Source organism: Hyperolius riggenbachi, chromosome 2 (assembly GCF_040937935.1).
Source record: "Hyperolius riggenbachi isolate aHypRig1 chromosome 2, aHypRig1.pri, whole genome shotgun sequence".
In the NCBI taxonomy this organism is placed as follows: Eukaryota; Metazoa; Chordata; class Amphibia; order Anura; family Hyperoliidae; genus Hyperolius; species Hyperolius riggenbachi.
Window position 1 is genome coordinate 42,106,325 of NC_090647.1, and position 15,512 is coordinate 42,121,836.

At 43.7% G+C, this 15,512-nt stretch overlaps 1 protein-coding gene across 16 annotated transcripts in view; it reads left to right on the forward strand.

Moving 5' to 3' along the window:
• Positions 1–15,512, forward strand: part of DLG2 (discs large MAGUK scaffold protein 2) — a 1,711,631-nt gene that overhangs the window by 1,164,697 nt on the left and 531,422 nt on the right. For all 16 annotated transcript variants that reach the window (XM_068266685.1, XM_068266688.1, XM_068266686.1 and 13 more), the window contains one exon: positions 10,568–10,692. In XM_068266685.1, coding sequence (XP_068122786.1) covers positions 10,568–10,692 — 125 coding nt within the window. The remainder of the gene's footprint in view (positions 1–10,567; positions 10,693–15,512) is intronic.

The window sequence follows — 15,512 nt, forward strand, 5'->3', positions numbered from 1 at the left end:
AAGGGCTGAATGTGGCCCCGTCCATATGCAAAAGATGTCATCAATGTATCTAAACCATTGTAGGGCATATTGTTGAAACAATTTATTCGGATAGATGTACATCTCTTCATATGTGCCCATGTATATATTAGCATAGGACGGGGCCACATTCAAACCCATTGCTGTACCCCTGATCTGCATGTAAAAATCATCCTCATATCTGAAATAGTTGCTTGATAAAACAATGTTCAACAACGTACAGACAAAATCTACTTGCTTGTCATTAAAGTCTGATGCAGTTTCCAATATGTAGCGGACAGCCTCCACACCCCCATCATGAGGGATGGAGGTGTAGAGGCTCTCCACATCCATCGTCACCAACAGGTAATCTCCAACAATAGGCTGCATACTACGGAGAACCCCCAAAAACATTGGGGTATCCCGCAGATATGACTTCTGTGCTATGACATACGGTTTAAGGATTTTGTCAAGATATTTTGCTATTGGTGCAAAAACTGACTCTACACCAGCAACAATAGGTCTACCGGGAGGATTCTCTAAACACTTGTGAATTTTTGGGCAGGTATACAGTACTGGAGTGATGGGATGAACTTGAATAAGGAAAGTGGCCAATTTGGAATCAATAATGTGGTCCTCCACAGCTGATGAAACAACGCCTGCTATTCTAGATTGAATCTCAGGAAGGGGGTCACTAAACAACTTCCGATAGGTAGTCTGGTCAGACAACTGTCTCAAAATTTCCTGACGGTACTTGCTAGTGTCCATTACCACAATGGCCCCGCCTTTATCGGCGGGTTTGATAGTTAAGGAGGAGTTCCTTGCTAATTCATCAATTGCCAAACGTTCTTGTTTCGAGATATTATTTGATATAGACAATACCATCAATCTGTTGTCTCGTAGGAGGGTATCCACTTCTCCTTGGATTTTCTTTACAAAAATGTCAATCACTTGACAAGAGGGAGGCTGAAAATTACTTTTCACCCTTAACCCTGTATCCTGTAATTGTAGAAGTTCAACATCACTGGTTGGGATCAAGGATGGAAATTCACGGGGCATTGAGAAAAAATATTTTAGCTTAATCGATCTAAAAAATCTATGAAGATCAACATCGACCTCAAGTGGATCAGGACCTTGTACCGGTGCAAATGATAATCCATGGTTGAGAGCAGATGACTGAGACGGAGTGAGGGCCACTGATGAGATGTTCACAACTATGTTGTTGTTGTTTTCTTGTATGGTTTGCTCTGACGTGGCCGAAGCCGTTCTCTGATGCTGCCGTCGCCTCCGCCCGCCCCTGCGCTGCCTCCTGCGCTTGACGGATGATCGGAGATGCCCTCCTGAGAGGAGCTCGTCAAAAAATCCGAGGACTCTTGTCGGCCTTCCTTACGTATAGGTCCCTGTGCACCTCCTGCTCGAGGTCTACGTATCGGTCTCCTGTTACGTATAGGTCTCTGCCATTGGTATACATAGCCCAGAGTATAGTCCTGCATGTCACGCTGATATTTATCTCTTTTTGTTGCCTCTATCTCTTTTTGTTGCCTCTATCTCTTTCATATGACATTCAAGAATAATGGCTAGTTCAAGATCAAAGCGGTCATAAGCTTCTTTAGAGATGTGGGTCTGCAATTTTTCTTGTAAATTATGGCGTTGACTGAGGAGTTTGGGCAGTTCCTCCTGTAATCGCTCTACCGTCAATACCATGGCATCAAAGGATGCTTTGTTCCATATCATACTCCATCTGTTGCAGAAGTTGACATCATTAGGGAACATAATTGGCGCGACATTAGATCTCATTCCCCTAGGTATTCGTTTGGACCTGTAATATTCAGCTAAGGTCTTAGCATGTAGTTCAAGTGTGATGTATGACTTGGCAACCTTGATGATTTGTTTGCAGTAACGAACATTATGTACAGATCACCTGGCCGAACTAAAGAGGTCACCACCAGTGATACATTCCAGAATGTAAATCAGGGAGAGGAAAAATGTTACTATGGGCAATCATTGACTAAATAATCTATAAGGCTACTTTCCCACCAAGACGTTGCGTTTTAGGGGACGTTATGGTCGCATAACGTGCCCCTAACGCAACGCATGGTGGTGTTGAAGTTGGACGTCAGATTGAGCCGCGTTATACAGCTCTCAAAGCAGCCGCTGCAGGTTAGTGATAGGAAGGCTGGATCTTTTTAAGGATTCTGATCATTTGAATCGGATCATTGAAAAGATCTGGATCTTTGAACCAAATCATTTGAATCATTTTACTAGGGAAGCAGACTGAGTTAAATGATTAGCAGGACAGGACTTTCCCTGCACTGTACATTCTGTATGTTCCTGTTTCTTCCAGACAGACATCCACTGTGAACCGAATCTTTCACTGTGATGATCCGGATGATTCGACTCACAAAAAAGATCCGGATCAAATGAACGAGTTCATGATCCGGACAACACTACGAGTTCCACCACGAGTTGTCACCACAGTGCAGTGAATATTAATTAGCCATGTGGCTGGCTACGGAGGAGGAGGGGAGACCTCCTCCTCCAACATTACTGAGCATGTGCAAACAGTCTAACGTGGCTTAGCCAGTATAACGTACAGCATGCAGCACTTTGTTTAAACGTGCTGCGTTACTATGAAACCCAACGTGGGCACTGTGAACAGCACATTGATTTTACAGTGCTGTGAGTTACGCTGCATTACTGGCTGCTGTAATGTATGACTTTAACGTCCCACTGTGAAACCAGCCTAAATGAATATGAGCAATTGTATTCATTATGTTCACTACAGTTCCTCTTTAAGATCCCTATGGCATAAAGTGTGCTGAAGGTGGTACTGTCTATGTCTAGGTTTGTGTAACACTTGAACTAAAGCACAAGTAGATTTGGGTGTAGCTACATTAGCAATAAAAAGAATGTAAACCCTTTGAATTTACATGGATTTCTGCACAAATTGGGCATAACATGTGATCTGATCTTCATCTTAGTCACAACAACAGGCAATCAGTCTGCTTAAACTAACACAGCACAAGTAATAAATGTTTCCATGTTTTTATCGAACACACCATGTAAACATTCACAGTGCAGGTGGAAAACGTAAGTGAACCCCTAGACTAATGACATCTCCAAGAGCTAATTGGAGTAAGGTGTCAGCCAGCTGGAGTCCAATCAATGCCCCCTTCACCTGGGTGTCCTGCCTCCTCGCAAATGGAGACGGGGCCAGCACAAATCCACATTCCACACTGCCGATGCCCACATTGCACAACTACCAATCAGGCGGGGGGAGCTGCCCCTAGACCACCAACCACAGCGCTCCTTGCTCTCTGCTAGTTTTATAATAGGCGCTGATGGTTTCAAGGGCGGATCTTGTGGAACGAGGAATCACTGGGCCCCCCTGCAAAACTTTGTATGGGGCCCCTAGTATAAATAGCCAGGTGTAGGTGCCCTCAATATAGATAGCCAGGTATAGATGCACCCAACATAGGTAGCCAGGTATAGGTGCCCCTAGTATAGAGGGTTAGGTATAGGTTCCCCCAGTATAGCCCGGTATAGGTGCCCCAGTATAGATAGCTAGGTATAGGTGCCCTCAGTATAGCTCTGTATAGGTGACACAAGTATAGGTAGCCAGTTATAGGTGTTCCCAGTATAGATACCCAGTTATAGGTGCCCCAGGGTTATGAGGGGAGCACACAGTGACAGTGAGGGGGGCCCAGCTCTCCTCCCCCCACCTAGGACTCCCCCTTCAGTGCTCCCCCTCCAGAAATTACAGCAATGGCCGGGCAAGGAATGTGGGCTCACCCCCCGTGGCTGCATCCATTGCGGGAGCGATTGCTACACCCCTGTACACAAGAGATAACACTCAGAGGGGAAGCTGGCGGTGCATCCCTCTATCCTGACTGTTTTTCATAGAGCAAAGGCAAACACTATTTTCAGGCAGGTGTAGAGAGGACACTCGTACATGAGTCTGATTATCAAAAATTTCAATACGGACTGAAAACCATTTCTAATTTCTGGGTTTAGCCAGACCACATGGCATACAATTCTGTGCTACTTTGTTGACCGGAGATCAACTTCACAAGAGCGAAGATTTGGGATTAAGAACAGGCAAATGTGCAAGCGGCGCGGCTGCATTCATAACCTAACAATGCTAAAAATGGATTCAGAAAATATGAAGCGCGTTTCAACCACAGATGGCGAAAGTTACACTCGGGAGACTAGTATATAACGCCATTTATTTTACTTTCAAAATCACTGAGCTATAAATAACAGCGGCACCAGATGCCAACTTATTTTATGATAATTTCTTGTTTAAGTTAGCAGCGCTTCCTGTGTACCGTTTAGATATCATTATTTTTCTGTTCCAAGTGATTAACCTCTTCTTGAATTTCGGGCAGTGTATTTACGCCCCACGGGAGGTCTGTTTCCGTTCCAGGGGCGTAGATTTACGTACTTCTCCACGCCACCATTTCGCACGCTCCTGCGCATTTACCCAGGTGCATTCTTGTCGCTGCCTATTAGTACACAGATCAGTGACTGGGAACACAGTTCCCATTCTCCAATCTAAGTGCCTGTGATCAATGAGATGCCTGTGGTCATTGACAAACGTGAAAATGAGCATACACGCATTCCTTCCCCTGTGTACTGGCATCTAATGGCCAAAGTAAAATTATACCTCCATACATTAATTTTATTTTTAATTAATTTTAATTAATTTTATAAAAATGCATACATTTCCCACTAAAATTAACCCCTTACCTCCCCCATTCTCCCAAAATAAAAAAAAAATTGCATTCATAAAAAAAAAAAAACATAAATAGTTACCTTAGTGACTAAACATTTTAATATGCATGTCATGAGGGTATCACTGTTATTTTTGCAAATATGGGTTTGTAATTAACGGTAGTGGTGGATGCAAAACGGATAAATAAAATATTGTCTGTTACTGCGTGGGTTTCCTCCGGGCACTCTGGGTTTAATCCCACATCCCAAAAACATAAAGATAAGTTGCTTAAAAATGAAGATAGAAAATCAAGAGCCCAATTTAGTGTAGTATTTAAGTCAATATTGCAAATTGTTGTAAAATAATAATAGTTATACTCACAAACACGGTTACCACACAGGCAACCACTAGCAAGGCAGGTGGGGAGAATTGGAACCTGACCCCACTCAGGTTTTAAAAGTCAAGTGAAAAAAGGGAATACCGAGAGCTCAATATAGTGTAGTATGTAAAGTAAATGGGTAAATGAAAAAGTATATAATTGATATACTCATAAGCCAGGGTTACCGTATAGGCAACCACTGTACAGGCAGGTGAGGAGATTAGACCTGTCCTCACTTAGGATAAAAATGTCGCTCTCTGTAGGTCAGAAGAAGAAAGGGGGATACGACCTCTCCACCAGGGGTGGATACTGGTATTGTAAAAGAGAACAGAGGCGCCAGAAGTATAAAACGAATTTAAAAACTTTACAATTCCTCAGGAGGCAGTGGTTTTATCCTTCTGGTGCCTCTGTTCTCTTTTACAAGGTTTAGAAAGTCGCTCTCTGTAGACAGGAAGGCTATGGGATACACCCCTCCACCAAGGGTGGACTAGACTGGATGCAAAATTTTGAACAGAGGCGGCAACAAGAATAAAAACGTATAGAAGGGGGAAGTATCAGTGGACTTACCTCCCTCGCAAATTTAACAGACTGAAAAAAAATGTTACTTTAGTTCAAAATAACCTTTATTAGGTTCTTCAAGATGCTGTAGATAAGTTAATTGGCTTACCCTAAATTGGCCCTAGACTACGATACATACACTACACAATGAAGGCGTGGCTAAGCGCCGAAACGCGTTGTGACGTCAGACGGCTTGCCGAGAGGATCGTGAGCCGGCAGTTGTCCTCCTCTCTACCTGCCCACCATCCGCATGGACCCTGTTAGCCCTGGCCAGGCACAGGACGCTGAGGGGATTCGCTGGTGACCTCTTAAATGTGCAATTCTTGCACATACACTGTAAGTGTATTGATTTTAAAGCGTGTGAATTTATTAAAAGTGGTAACGCACCATCGGAGCGCTCTGTTTGTTCCCTTATATCTCCCTCGCAAATTTAACAGACTGAAAAAAATGTTACTTTAGTTCAAAATAACCTTTATTAGGTTCTTCAAGATGCTGTAGATAAGTTAATTGGCTTACCCTAAATTGGCCCTAGACTACGATACATACACTACACAGTATAGGCGTATGACTGTGGCAGGGATCAGACTGTGAGCCCCTCTGAGGAATAGTTAAGTAACATGATAATATACAGTACTTTGTGCTGCACTGCGGTAGATGTTGGCTCTATATAAATATTAAATCAAAATAATAGGCTGGATTCACACTGCACCCATTGGAAAACTGATGCTGTAAAAACGGATACTTTTTCTGTTTAAACAGGTCACATTCTTACATCTTTTCTGATCCATTCAAGATTCAAGAACTTTATTGTCATTGTGTAACACAACAAAATGACTTTTCATGACAGCCCCACGGTGCATATAGGGAACATGGTGGTGATAGTTACACAGGTAGAAAAAGAGGAATTATTCACGTATGCCAGGTCTTTCAATTATTTAAACAATTTGTATACAGTGTTGATTGCAGTATTTCAGGGAAGATTCTGAGAATAAAGCTAACGTCAGCTTGAAAAAAAACAAAAACAGATATTTACCTATGGAGAGGGAAGGCTCTGGGTCCTATAGATCCCAGGCCGCTCATGGTCCCCTCGTTTCAACGCTGTCACCTCGTTCCAATCTGCGGCCGCGGGAGGCTTTGGTAGTCTTTGGGAGCCCGAGTCCTCCCAAAGACGGGCGGCTCCTTACTGTGTGAGTGCCCCCCGCAGGCACAGTTTGGAGCTGCCCGTCTTTGGAAGCACTCAGGCTCCCAAAAACTTCTGAAGTCTCCCGCATGAGCACAGAGCAAACAGCCATACTCTCCCAGGGAAAAAAAAACACATATATAAGTAGAACAAAAGTTTGCCTTCGCAAAACAGAAAGTATTTGCAATAATTCAGTTTGAAGGGAGTTCTGAGATGTCTCCTATAATGCATCAGGGCTGAAATATGCAAATCAAAATCATCCATTGCTGTCCCTGTAAACCAGCCACACCTCCAGATCCGCTGGAATGCAATGATGTGTCAGCTTGTTAAAGGGGAACTTCAGCCTAAACAAACATACTGTCATTAAGTTACATTAGTTATGTTAATTAGAATAGATAGGTAATATCATTTTTTACCCACCCTGTTTTACAAGAACAGGCAAATGTTTGTGATTCATGGGGGCTGCCATCTTTGTCATGGGGGCAGCCATCTTTTTGGTTGAAAGGAGGTGACAAGGAGCAGGAGACACAGTTCCAACTGTCCTGTGTCCTGATAACCCCTCCCAGCTGCACACGCTAGACTTCAAATATCAAATTCAAAATGTAAAAAAAAAAAAATTGCACCAAAACAGCAAAACGAGAGCAACAACATCAGAAATCCCATCATGCTTTGCACAGCATCAGGGGAAAAAAGCCCCGGCAGTTTTCTTCTGTGCAGCTAAAAATGAGGCTTGGATAAGAGAAACAAAGTTCTGATGCTGTGAAACTGCTAAAGAAACACCAGGCCTTTTCAGTGCTGCTGAGTCGATTTTTAGTCCGGAGGTTCACTTTAAATGTACAGAGCCAGAGATTTCCATAGCATTTTAGTAAGAGGGCTTTAAACTTTTGGTCCATTTTAGCCTTTTACACACTCCTAGAAGTTCTGGTTCACCATGAGCTTGCTGGGTACTCTGTAACTCTACATAAAAGTAGATAAATGGTAGCAGGAAAAAAGGGCGCCGCCTGAGGTTGGACGAAAAGGGCGCCGCCATAGACTTTAATGCAATTATCGTTAATACATCGAAAAAAGCAGAAAAAAGGGCACCGCAATAAATATCGTTAAGAACATTAGAACATTAAAGTTTTTGAAGTAGTTATCATTTTAGAAGCTTGCAACGTTATAGTTTTTGTCATATTATTTTGTTTGTATGTACAGATTTTACGTTACCAAAGATATTATCGTTTCTATGTGTAAAAGGGTGTTTCTGCAGAGGGAGTGGTTAGGTTTAAGCAGCACCAGGGGAGTGGTTAGGGTTAGGCACCACCTGGGCAATGGTTAGTTTTAGGCAACACCGGGGGGGGGGGGTGGTTCAGGTTAGGCACTACCTGAGGGTTAGGCACCACCAGGTGAGTGGTTAGGGTTAGTCGCCCCCAAGGGAGTGGTTAGTTTTAGGCACCACCAGATTCTGTGTGAGGGTAGGGTTGGGTTAAGCTGTATTGTTGAGTTACGTAGTAATTTTTAACGTTAATCTTTTTGTTATTATTTCCCGTCTATTTTTACAACGGTATTTATCTTTAACCAAGTTTGACAACGATGTTTATTGTTATCAGATTTCGCTATCCACGGGCACCATTTCGTTATCCAGCCGGGCCCTTTTTTCACTGCGCCCGTTTTTCATGCACGCAGATAAATACTTGTTCAGCTTTTACATAACACATGTATTGTACTGTCCTCATTTTGATTTCAGTGAATTTCATATACTAAATAAATAGAAAACTATTACATGCATTCTCCGTCTTTGTTGCCTCTGACTGAAGCCAATCTTGATGTAATTTCCTCCCTTACTATTTTTTTTTCTCCTAGAAACTGCACTGTCATATCTAGCTTGCTTTGTAAACACATGTGACCACATCATAGATCTTATTTCATCACCTTCTGCAAAGGGGTGAGGTGTATTTCCCTTCTCATCCTCAGCCTCCTGTCACACTGCACTGCTCTCAGCTAATCAGTGAGGAGCAGGAATGTCAGAGAAGGGGTGATGACAAGCTTCCTTCTTGTCGGCAATGAAACAAATAGTCAGGCTGACTGATATACGAATAATTACAGCAAAAACATTTATAATTATATTGGAATGCTTGCAATGCAGGGTCAGGCTGTAGACTGTATAATAAACACAGAGCATTGGGTAAATGGAATGGGATTTTGTGACTGACAATCTCGCTTTAAAGGATACCCGAGGTGACATGTGACACGATGAGATAGACATGTGTATGTACAGTGCCTAGCACACAAATAACTAGGCTGTGTTCCTTTTTTTCTTTCTCTGGCTGAAAGAGTTAAATATCAGGTATGTAAGGGGCTGACTCAGTCCTGACTCAGACAGGAAGTGACTACAGTGTGACCCTCACTGATAAGAAATTCCAACTATAAAACTTATAACTATAAAACTATATAACTTTCCTAGCAGAAAATGGCTCCTGAGAGCAGGAAAGAGATATAAAGGATCAATAGTTCATAGATTTTAGCTCTGGCATACTTCAATGAATGTGTCATTGAGCAAAAACAATAAAACAGTTAAAACTTAAAAAGTAGATTTAAACATAAAATAAAACTGTGGAATATCTTAAAAAGTCATTTTTAGGAGAAGGGAGATAGATACAATTGTTTATTTCATTAGTTTATTTCTGCCTTGGGTGTCCTTTAAGTGATGATTACAGGGACCAGGAGAAATAAGGAGAGGAATGGACTCTGCACAGAACAATGTGGATCCAGCCTGAACATACCTCTGTGTTTGCCTTAGGTAGCCTATCCTCAGGTCAGGCGTGCTTTAGTAATATATAATAAGTAGTTTACAAGGGACAGCTACATAGGAAAAAGATTTTTACAGTGCAATTTACTCTGGGATAAATGTACATCTTACACGTATGTGTATATATGTTTTACAAGAAGTTTTGAATCAGGATGATACCATTTATTGGCTAACTTAGAGATGGATAAACAGTGAGCTTTCGACTTATAAAAAGCCTTCGTCGGACTGTTACAGTTTTTCTAAGCTATAGATTTTGCTTAAAGCGGATCCGAGATGAAAAACTAACTCTAACAAGCAACTTGTCTATATATCTTATATAAAGTTTAGATAGTTTACACAGCAAATCTGGCTGCATACAACTTCAACAGTATATGGTTATTTATTCCTGTGATGCAATGAGGGCAGCCATGTTCTGTTTGTCATCATTACACAGGTAATCTGCAACTGCATCTCCACCCCTCAGCCTGTGAACAATTCACTCCCTCCTCCCCTCTGCCTCTCAAATCTCTGGCTAGTAACCTCCTCCTGCCCAGACTGAGCTCCCATAAGCCCTTGCTACATGGGTCTGAGTGCCTTGGCGTTTTGGAGAAGCTGTGGGCGAGGCTTGTTTAGTTTATAGGGAATTAGAGTATTAAAGCAAAACAAAAAAAGTATTTGGCTTGAGGAATGCCCTATAAACTATATGTAAGAAACACAAATATTTATGCAATGAATAAAAGTTCATCTCGGATCTACTTTAACATCTCTCTCATTGCTCACCATGGTTTACACCCAGGCGGATAATACGATGATGATAATTCACTCTTCTTTATAATCCTGGATTCCTTGCTAGGAAGCAGTGGCTGTAAGCTGGGGAGTGATGCACATTAGTGATATTCATGAATGTCATTTGATGTCTTAGTCACCACGTTTAGCAGCCTGTGATGCATTGTGGGTCTCTGTGTTTTCCAGGGCAATTCGGGTCTTGGCTTTAGCATCGCTGGAGGCATCGACAACCCTCACGTGGGGGACGATCCCGGCATATTTATCACTAAGATCATCCCAGGAGGAGCTGCGGCCGAAGACGGAAGACTCAGGTGAGATCATAAGAGTTGCTAAGTAGGGAAGAACTCTGCAGGCAAAAGAACAAAGACACAAACACGGTTAGGGCCTTTTTCCACTAGCCTGCGATTTGCGATTTGATTCTGATTGCAAATCGCAAGGTACATTAAACTAATGGAAACTGCAGCAGCCATTTCCATTAGTGCGATCCAATTGCGATGCGATTTTGGTCAAAGCGCAATCGTCGTCCTGCCGCGTTTTGTATGCGATTGAGCTGTACTATAATGAGTATAGTAGCTCAATCGCATGGTGGAAATTGAAACGCAATTGCGATCGCATTTCATAGTGGAAAAGAGCCCTTAAAGTGGGATGGAAATCAAATTTTATCTGTGCTCATTAAACACAGTATACAACTAATAGGAAAAAAAGGATATAAATGGTTCCCAAGTTACTGTAACCCTTTCCTCGCCTATGGCACGTCCGACTTTGGCATTTTCTAGTATAGGCCCAAAGGCGAACCTAGTCCGACATAGGAAAACATAGCTGCCGCTATGGGGCACTGTTGCCAGATTAAATCCGGCACAGCAACAGATCCTTTAGATCAAAGTGTCAGGTCAAGTCACCATGACCCACACACCTTGTTCTCACAACGTCGTCCGGAGCCCGCATCATGCCCCCACACACTGCTGCTGCTCAACATTACAGTTCCAGGCACCGCTGAGCGTCAGTGTTGCCACGCCAACAGAGCATGGAAGCCGGCTGGAGGCTACATGTAGCGCAGTGGCCTGGCTTCTGTGCAACACTGATGCTCCGCGGTGTGTGTGAGCATGATGCGGGCTTTGGGTGGCATTGCTGGGGACATTTTAATAGGGGCTTGGGGATTTCTAAAAAAAAAAAAAAAAAAAAATCAGCCAAGACAGGGCACCGCCTTGGTTACAGGTGGCTACAGGCCCCATAGCAGCTGCTATAGTGACCCCTTCGACCTTCATGTGCATACAGTATACCTAATATCGCGATCTGGAGAGGAGGTGGCAAGAATTTGCAGGGGGGGGGCAATTTCTAGTAATGCCTCCAAGGGTGACCTTTAAGTGAACCTGTTTCCAGATTTTGGTGGAGTGAGAGTAACAACAGTTGAACAACAGGAGCAGTTTAGTGAGGCAGGAATGGGCGGGTGCAACTCACAGTCTCAGCCATGGCTACGAGTTCACTTAGAGGTCAATGTCACCGAAACTGGTGTCGGTTTACAAGGTGAGGTATGGAATGTTATTAGTGCTGCACCGGTACTTTATGCTTTATTACCGAGTTTACTTTACTTTCATTTCTGCTTTAAACTAATTAGTGCCATTAATGTGCTTATTTATTCATCAGCTAATGATTACCTGGCAGAGGATAAGGAAATCAGAGAAATGCTAATGCTTGCAGAAATCAGCCGAGGTGCTCTCGCCCTGCCAGGAAAATAAATTCTGTCTACATAATTGCATTCTGCTCCATGGGGAGTGCTGCACACTTGTCATTATTTTTAAATGTATTTATTATACACCGATTACAGCAGCACATAAGTTCAAAGAAATTTTATTAGGAATGAGTTCACCTCCTGACGTCTCACCCAAAAAATGATCGCCCGGTACAGCTCAGTGCTGGAATGAACAACGCCGTTCTGCTTGTGTTTGCGCTACATGTATTGGGACTGATGCCGGACTACAGGGATGCCTTATTATATAGATAAATTATTATTTTTATTTCTATAGCGCCAGCCTCTACCATAGTGCTGTACATAGTACCAAACAAATAGTGGGGAGCATAGATACATGACGGGCCTGATTCACAAAGCGGTGATAACTCAGTTATCACGCCTAAAAGACTTTAGGCGTGATAACCTTTGCACTAGTAAAGTTATCACCGCTTTGTGCTCTAACTCGCACGAAGCTACCGCGCGTACGCAAAGTCCCATAGGGCTTAATGGGCAGGATTTCGCGCAAATTCCTTCAGATCACGCCGCCTAAACTAAGTTTAGGCGTGATAAAGGGCTTTTCACCAGCGTGCTAACTGTTAGCACCGCTTTGTGAATCAGGCCCGAGAGGTTCAAAACTCTGTTCTATCCGGACATTCAGCTATGCAGACATAGCTGATGTGAGACATTACCAATACTGGTACAATTCCATGATAAATTACATCTAACTAAGAAACACTAGGAGGAGCACTTCAGGGGTAGGTGGCCCCTGTAGTGCTCTGCAGCTGGGGAGCTACATGCAGGGGGCAACTTTGTAACGCCACTCTGTCTCCCCCTTTGCCTGTAGGTGATCAGCCACCACTGTAGCAGTAGCAGCCACTGATTAGCAGCTGCCACTATGGCAGCAGCAAAACAGCCATTAATTAGCAGCACTGGTACCGGCCTACCGCAACATTCTTCTTTAAAGATTGTTGCTGTGCCATTGACTCCAGTGCAATTGTGCGGCAAGCTCATATCGCCCATCAATGTGCTGCAGAGTCTGTGTCGCCAGAAGCACTTCTGTCGCATTGTTTTGCACCATGGTTACCGTGGCCTTTCTCACTGACATTAATGGCCACAGCAACAGGGGAGTGACTAGAGAGCGGCAGAGAGAGTACTTCAATGCCCCAGGGTGAAAGAAGCCTGAAGGTTTTCAGGCTCTGAGCATGACAGACGGGGGGAGAGCATTCCAAAGGAGAGGTGATGCTTGTGAGAAATCCTGGATGCAGAAGACAGAGGAGGTACCTGAGCTAGAGGACAAGAGGCATACATATGTAATCGCCGCCCGGAGACTTGGGTGCAGGATACAGCCGGTATGGCTTATACTGCTGCTGCACAAGTTTCGTGGCGTTAAATACTATTCCTCCTCCAGGTCAACGTGGATAGTGGGAAATGATGTTATTCGGCTTCCAGCTATTGCTAGAGGCTAAATTTATAGTGTTTTAAAATGCAACTTCTGCTCCGTCTTCTGAGGGCGCCAAAGTTACTCAGTGTGCGCCCAAATCTCCTGCACTGTGACTAAAACGCTTGGACAAGAGGGTCTTCTGGGAGCAGCGAAGGTTCCGGGTGGGAGGTACCTGGAGATTTGTGAAAAAATGTATGGGAGTGACAACTTATAAAGAGCTTTGTATAATAGGATGAGGAGTTTAAACTGGATCCTTTGTGTAATAGGTAGCCAATCGAGATTGACAGACAGAGACTGCATCACATATAAAATGACTGCCCAATCCAACCATAATTGGTCAGATCAGGTGTTGGTCAGAGTATCAATTAGAGAACTTCATGTATGCTACTAATGGTCTTCAAAACAGGTAACCACAAGTGAGTCTGAAGTGAATCTGAAAAACAAAAGAACAAAACAGATACTTACTTAAAGGGGAACTTCAGCCTAAACAAGCATACAGTCATTAAGTTACATTAGTTAACAGTTAACAGTTCCAACTGTCCTGTGTCCTGATCACCCCTCTCAGCTGCTCACGCTAGGCTTCAAATCTCAAATTCAAAATTAAAAAAAAAAAAACTGCACTAAAACAGCATAAGGAGAACATCATCATCAGAAATCCCATTATGCTTTGCACAGCATCAGGGAAAAAATGCCTGGGCAGTTTTCTTCTGGGCAGCTAAAAATTAGGCTTGGGTAAGAAAAACAAAGTTCTGATGCTGTGAAACTGTTAAAGAAGCACCAAGCCTTTTCAGTGCTGCTGAGTAGATTTTTAGTTTGGAGGTTCACTTTAAGTAGAGGGAAGGATCTGGGCCCTATTGAGACCTCCCGCTCCTCTCCTATTCCACCCATTCCAGCTCCGTCTTCCCCATTAGCAGTTTTAAACCAATGGGTCAAAAACTGTTCTCTGCCACTGCAGGAGGCTTCTAAATTCTTTGGCAGCTTGAGTTCTTCCAAAGATAGGCGGCTCCGTACTGCGCATATGTGAGCACTCTCTCTTCAGCACTTGTGCAGGCACAGTATGGAGCAGCAGGCTTCAGGAGCACTCAGATTCCTGAAGATTTCTGAAGCTTCACGCAACGGGATATTTGATCGGTGGAGCCAGCGCTGGAACAAGGGGAGCAAGAGAGGAGAAGGTCCTTGGTCTTGGTCCTTTTGGGCCTTCCCTATCCTCTCTTACTCCCCTCGTTCCAGTGCTGGCTCCACTGATCAAATCTCCTGTTACGTTTTTTTCAGATTCACTTCAGACTCTCTTTAAGGCCACCTTATTTTTTCTTTCAATATGGCATGTCCTGGTTCAATGCAGACCTTCCCACAGATATTGTCCTTAAAGAGAACCCGAGGTGAGTTTGAAGAATATTATCTGCATACAGAGGCTGGATCTGCCTATATAGCCCAGCCTCTGTTGCTATCCCAAACCCCCCTAAGGTCCCCCCCGCACTCTGCAATCCCTCATAAATCACAGCCACGCTGCTGACAAACAGCTTGTCAGAGCTGGCTGTGTTTATCTCTATAGTGTCAGTCTCCTGCTCTCCCCGCCTCCTGCAGAACTCCAGTCCCCGCCTGCATCCCTTCCCTCCCTGCTGATTGGAGGGAAGGGATGGGGGCAGGGACCGGAGCTATGCAGGAGGCGGGGGAGCAGCTGAGACTGACACTACAGATGTAAACACAGCCTCACAGCATGGCTGTGATTTATGAGGGATTGCAGAGTGCAGGGGGACCTTAGGGGGGTTTGGGATAGCAACAGAGGCTGGGCTGTATAGGCAGATCCAGCCTCTGTATGCAGATAACATTCTTTAAACACACCTCGGGTTCTCTTTAAACTGTTGTTATAAGGACAAATACATTTGAGAAAAGAACAGAAGCAAGCAGACGTTGCATGCGAGGGAAGAGGGCGAGTGGAGCCATTTATGGGAAGCTCAGCT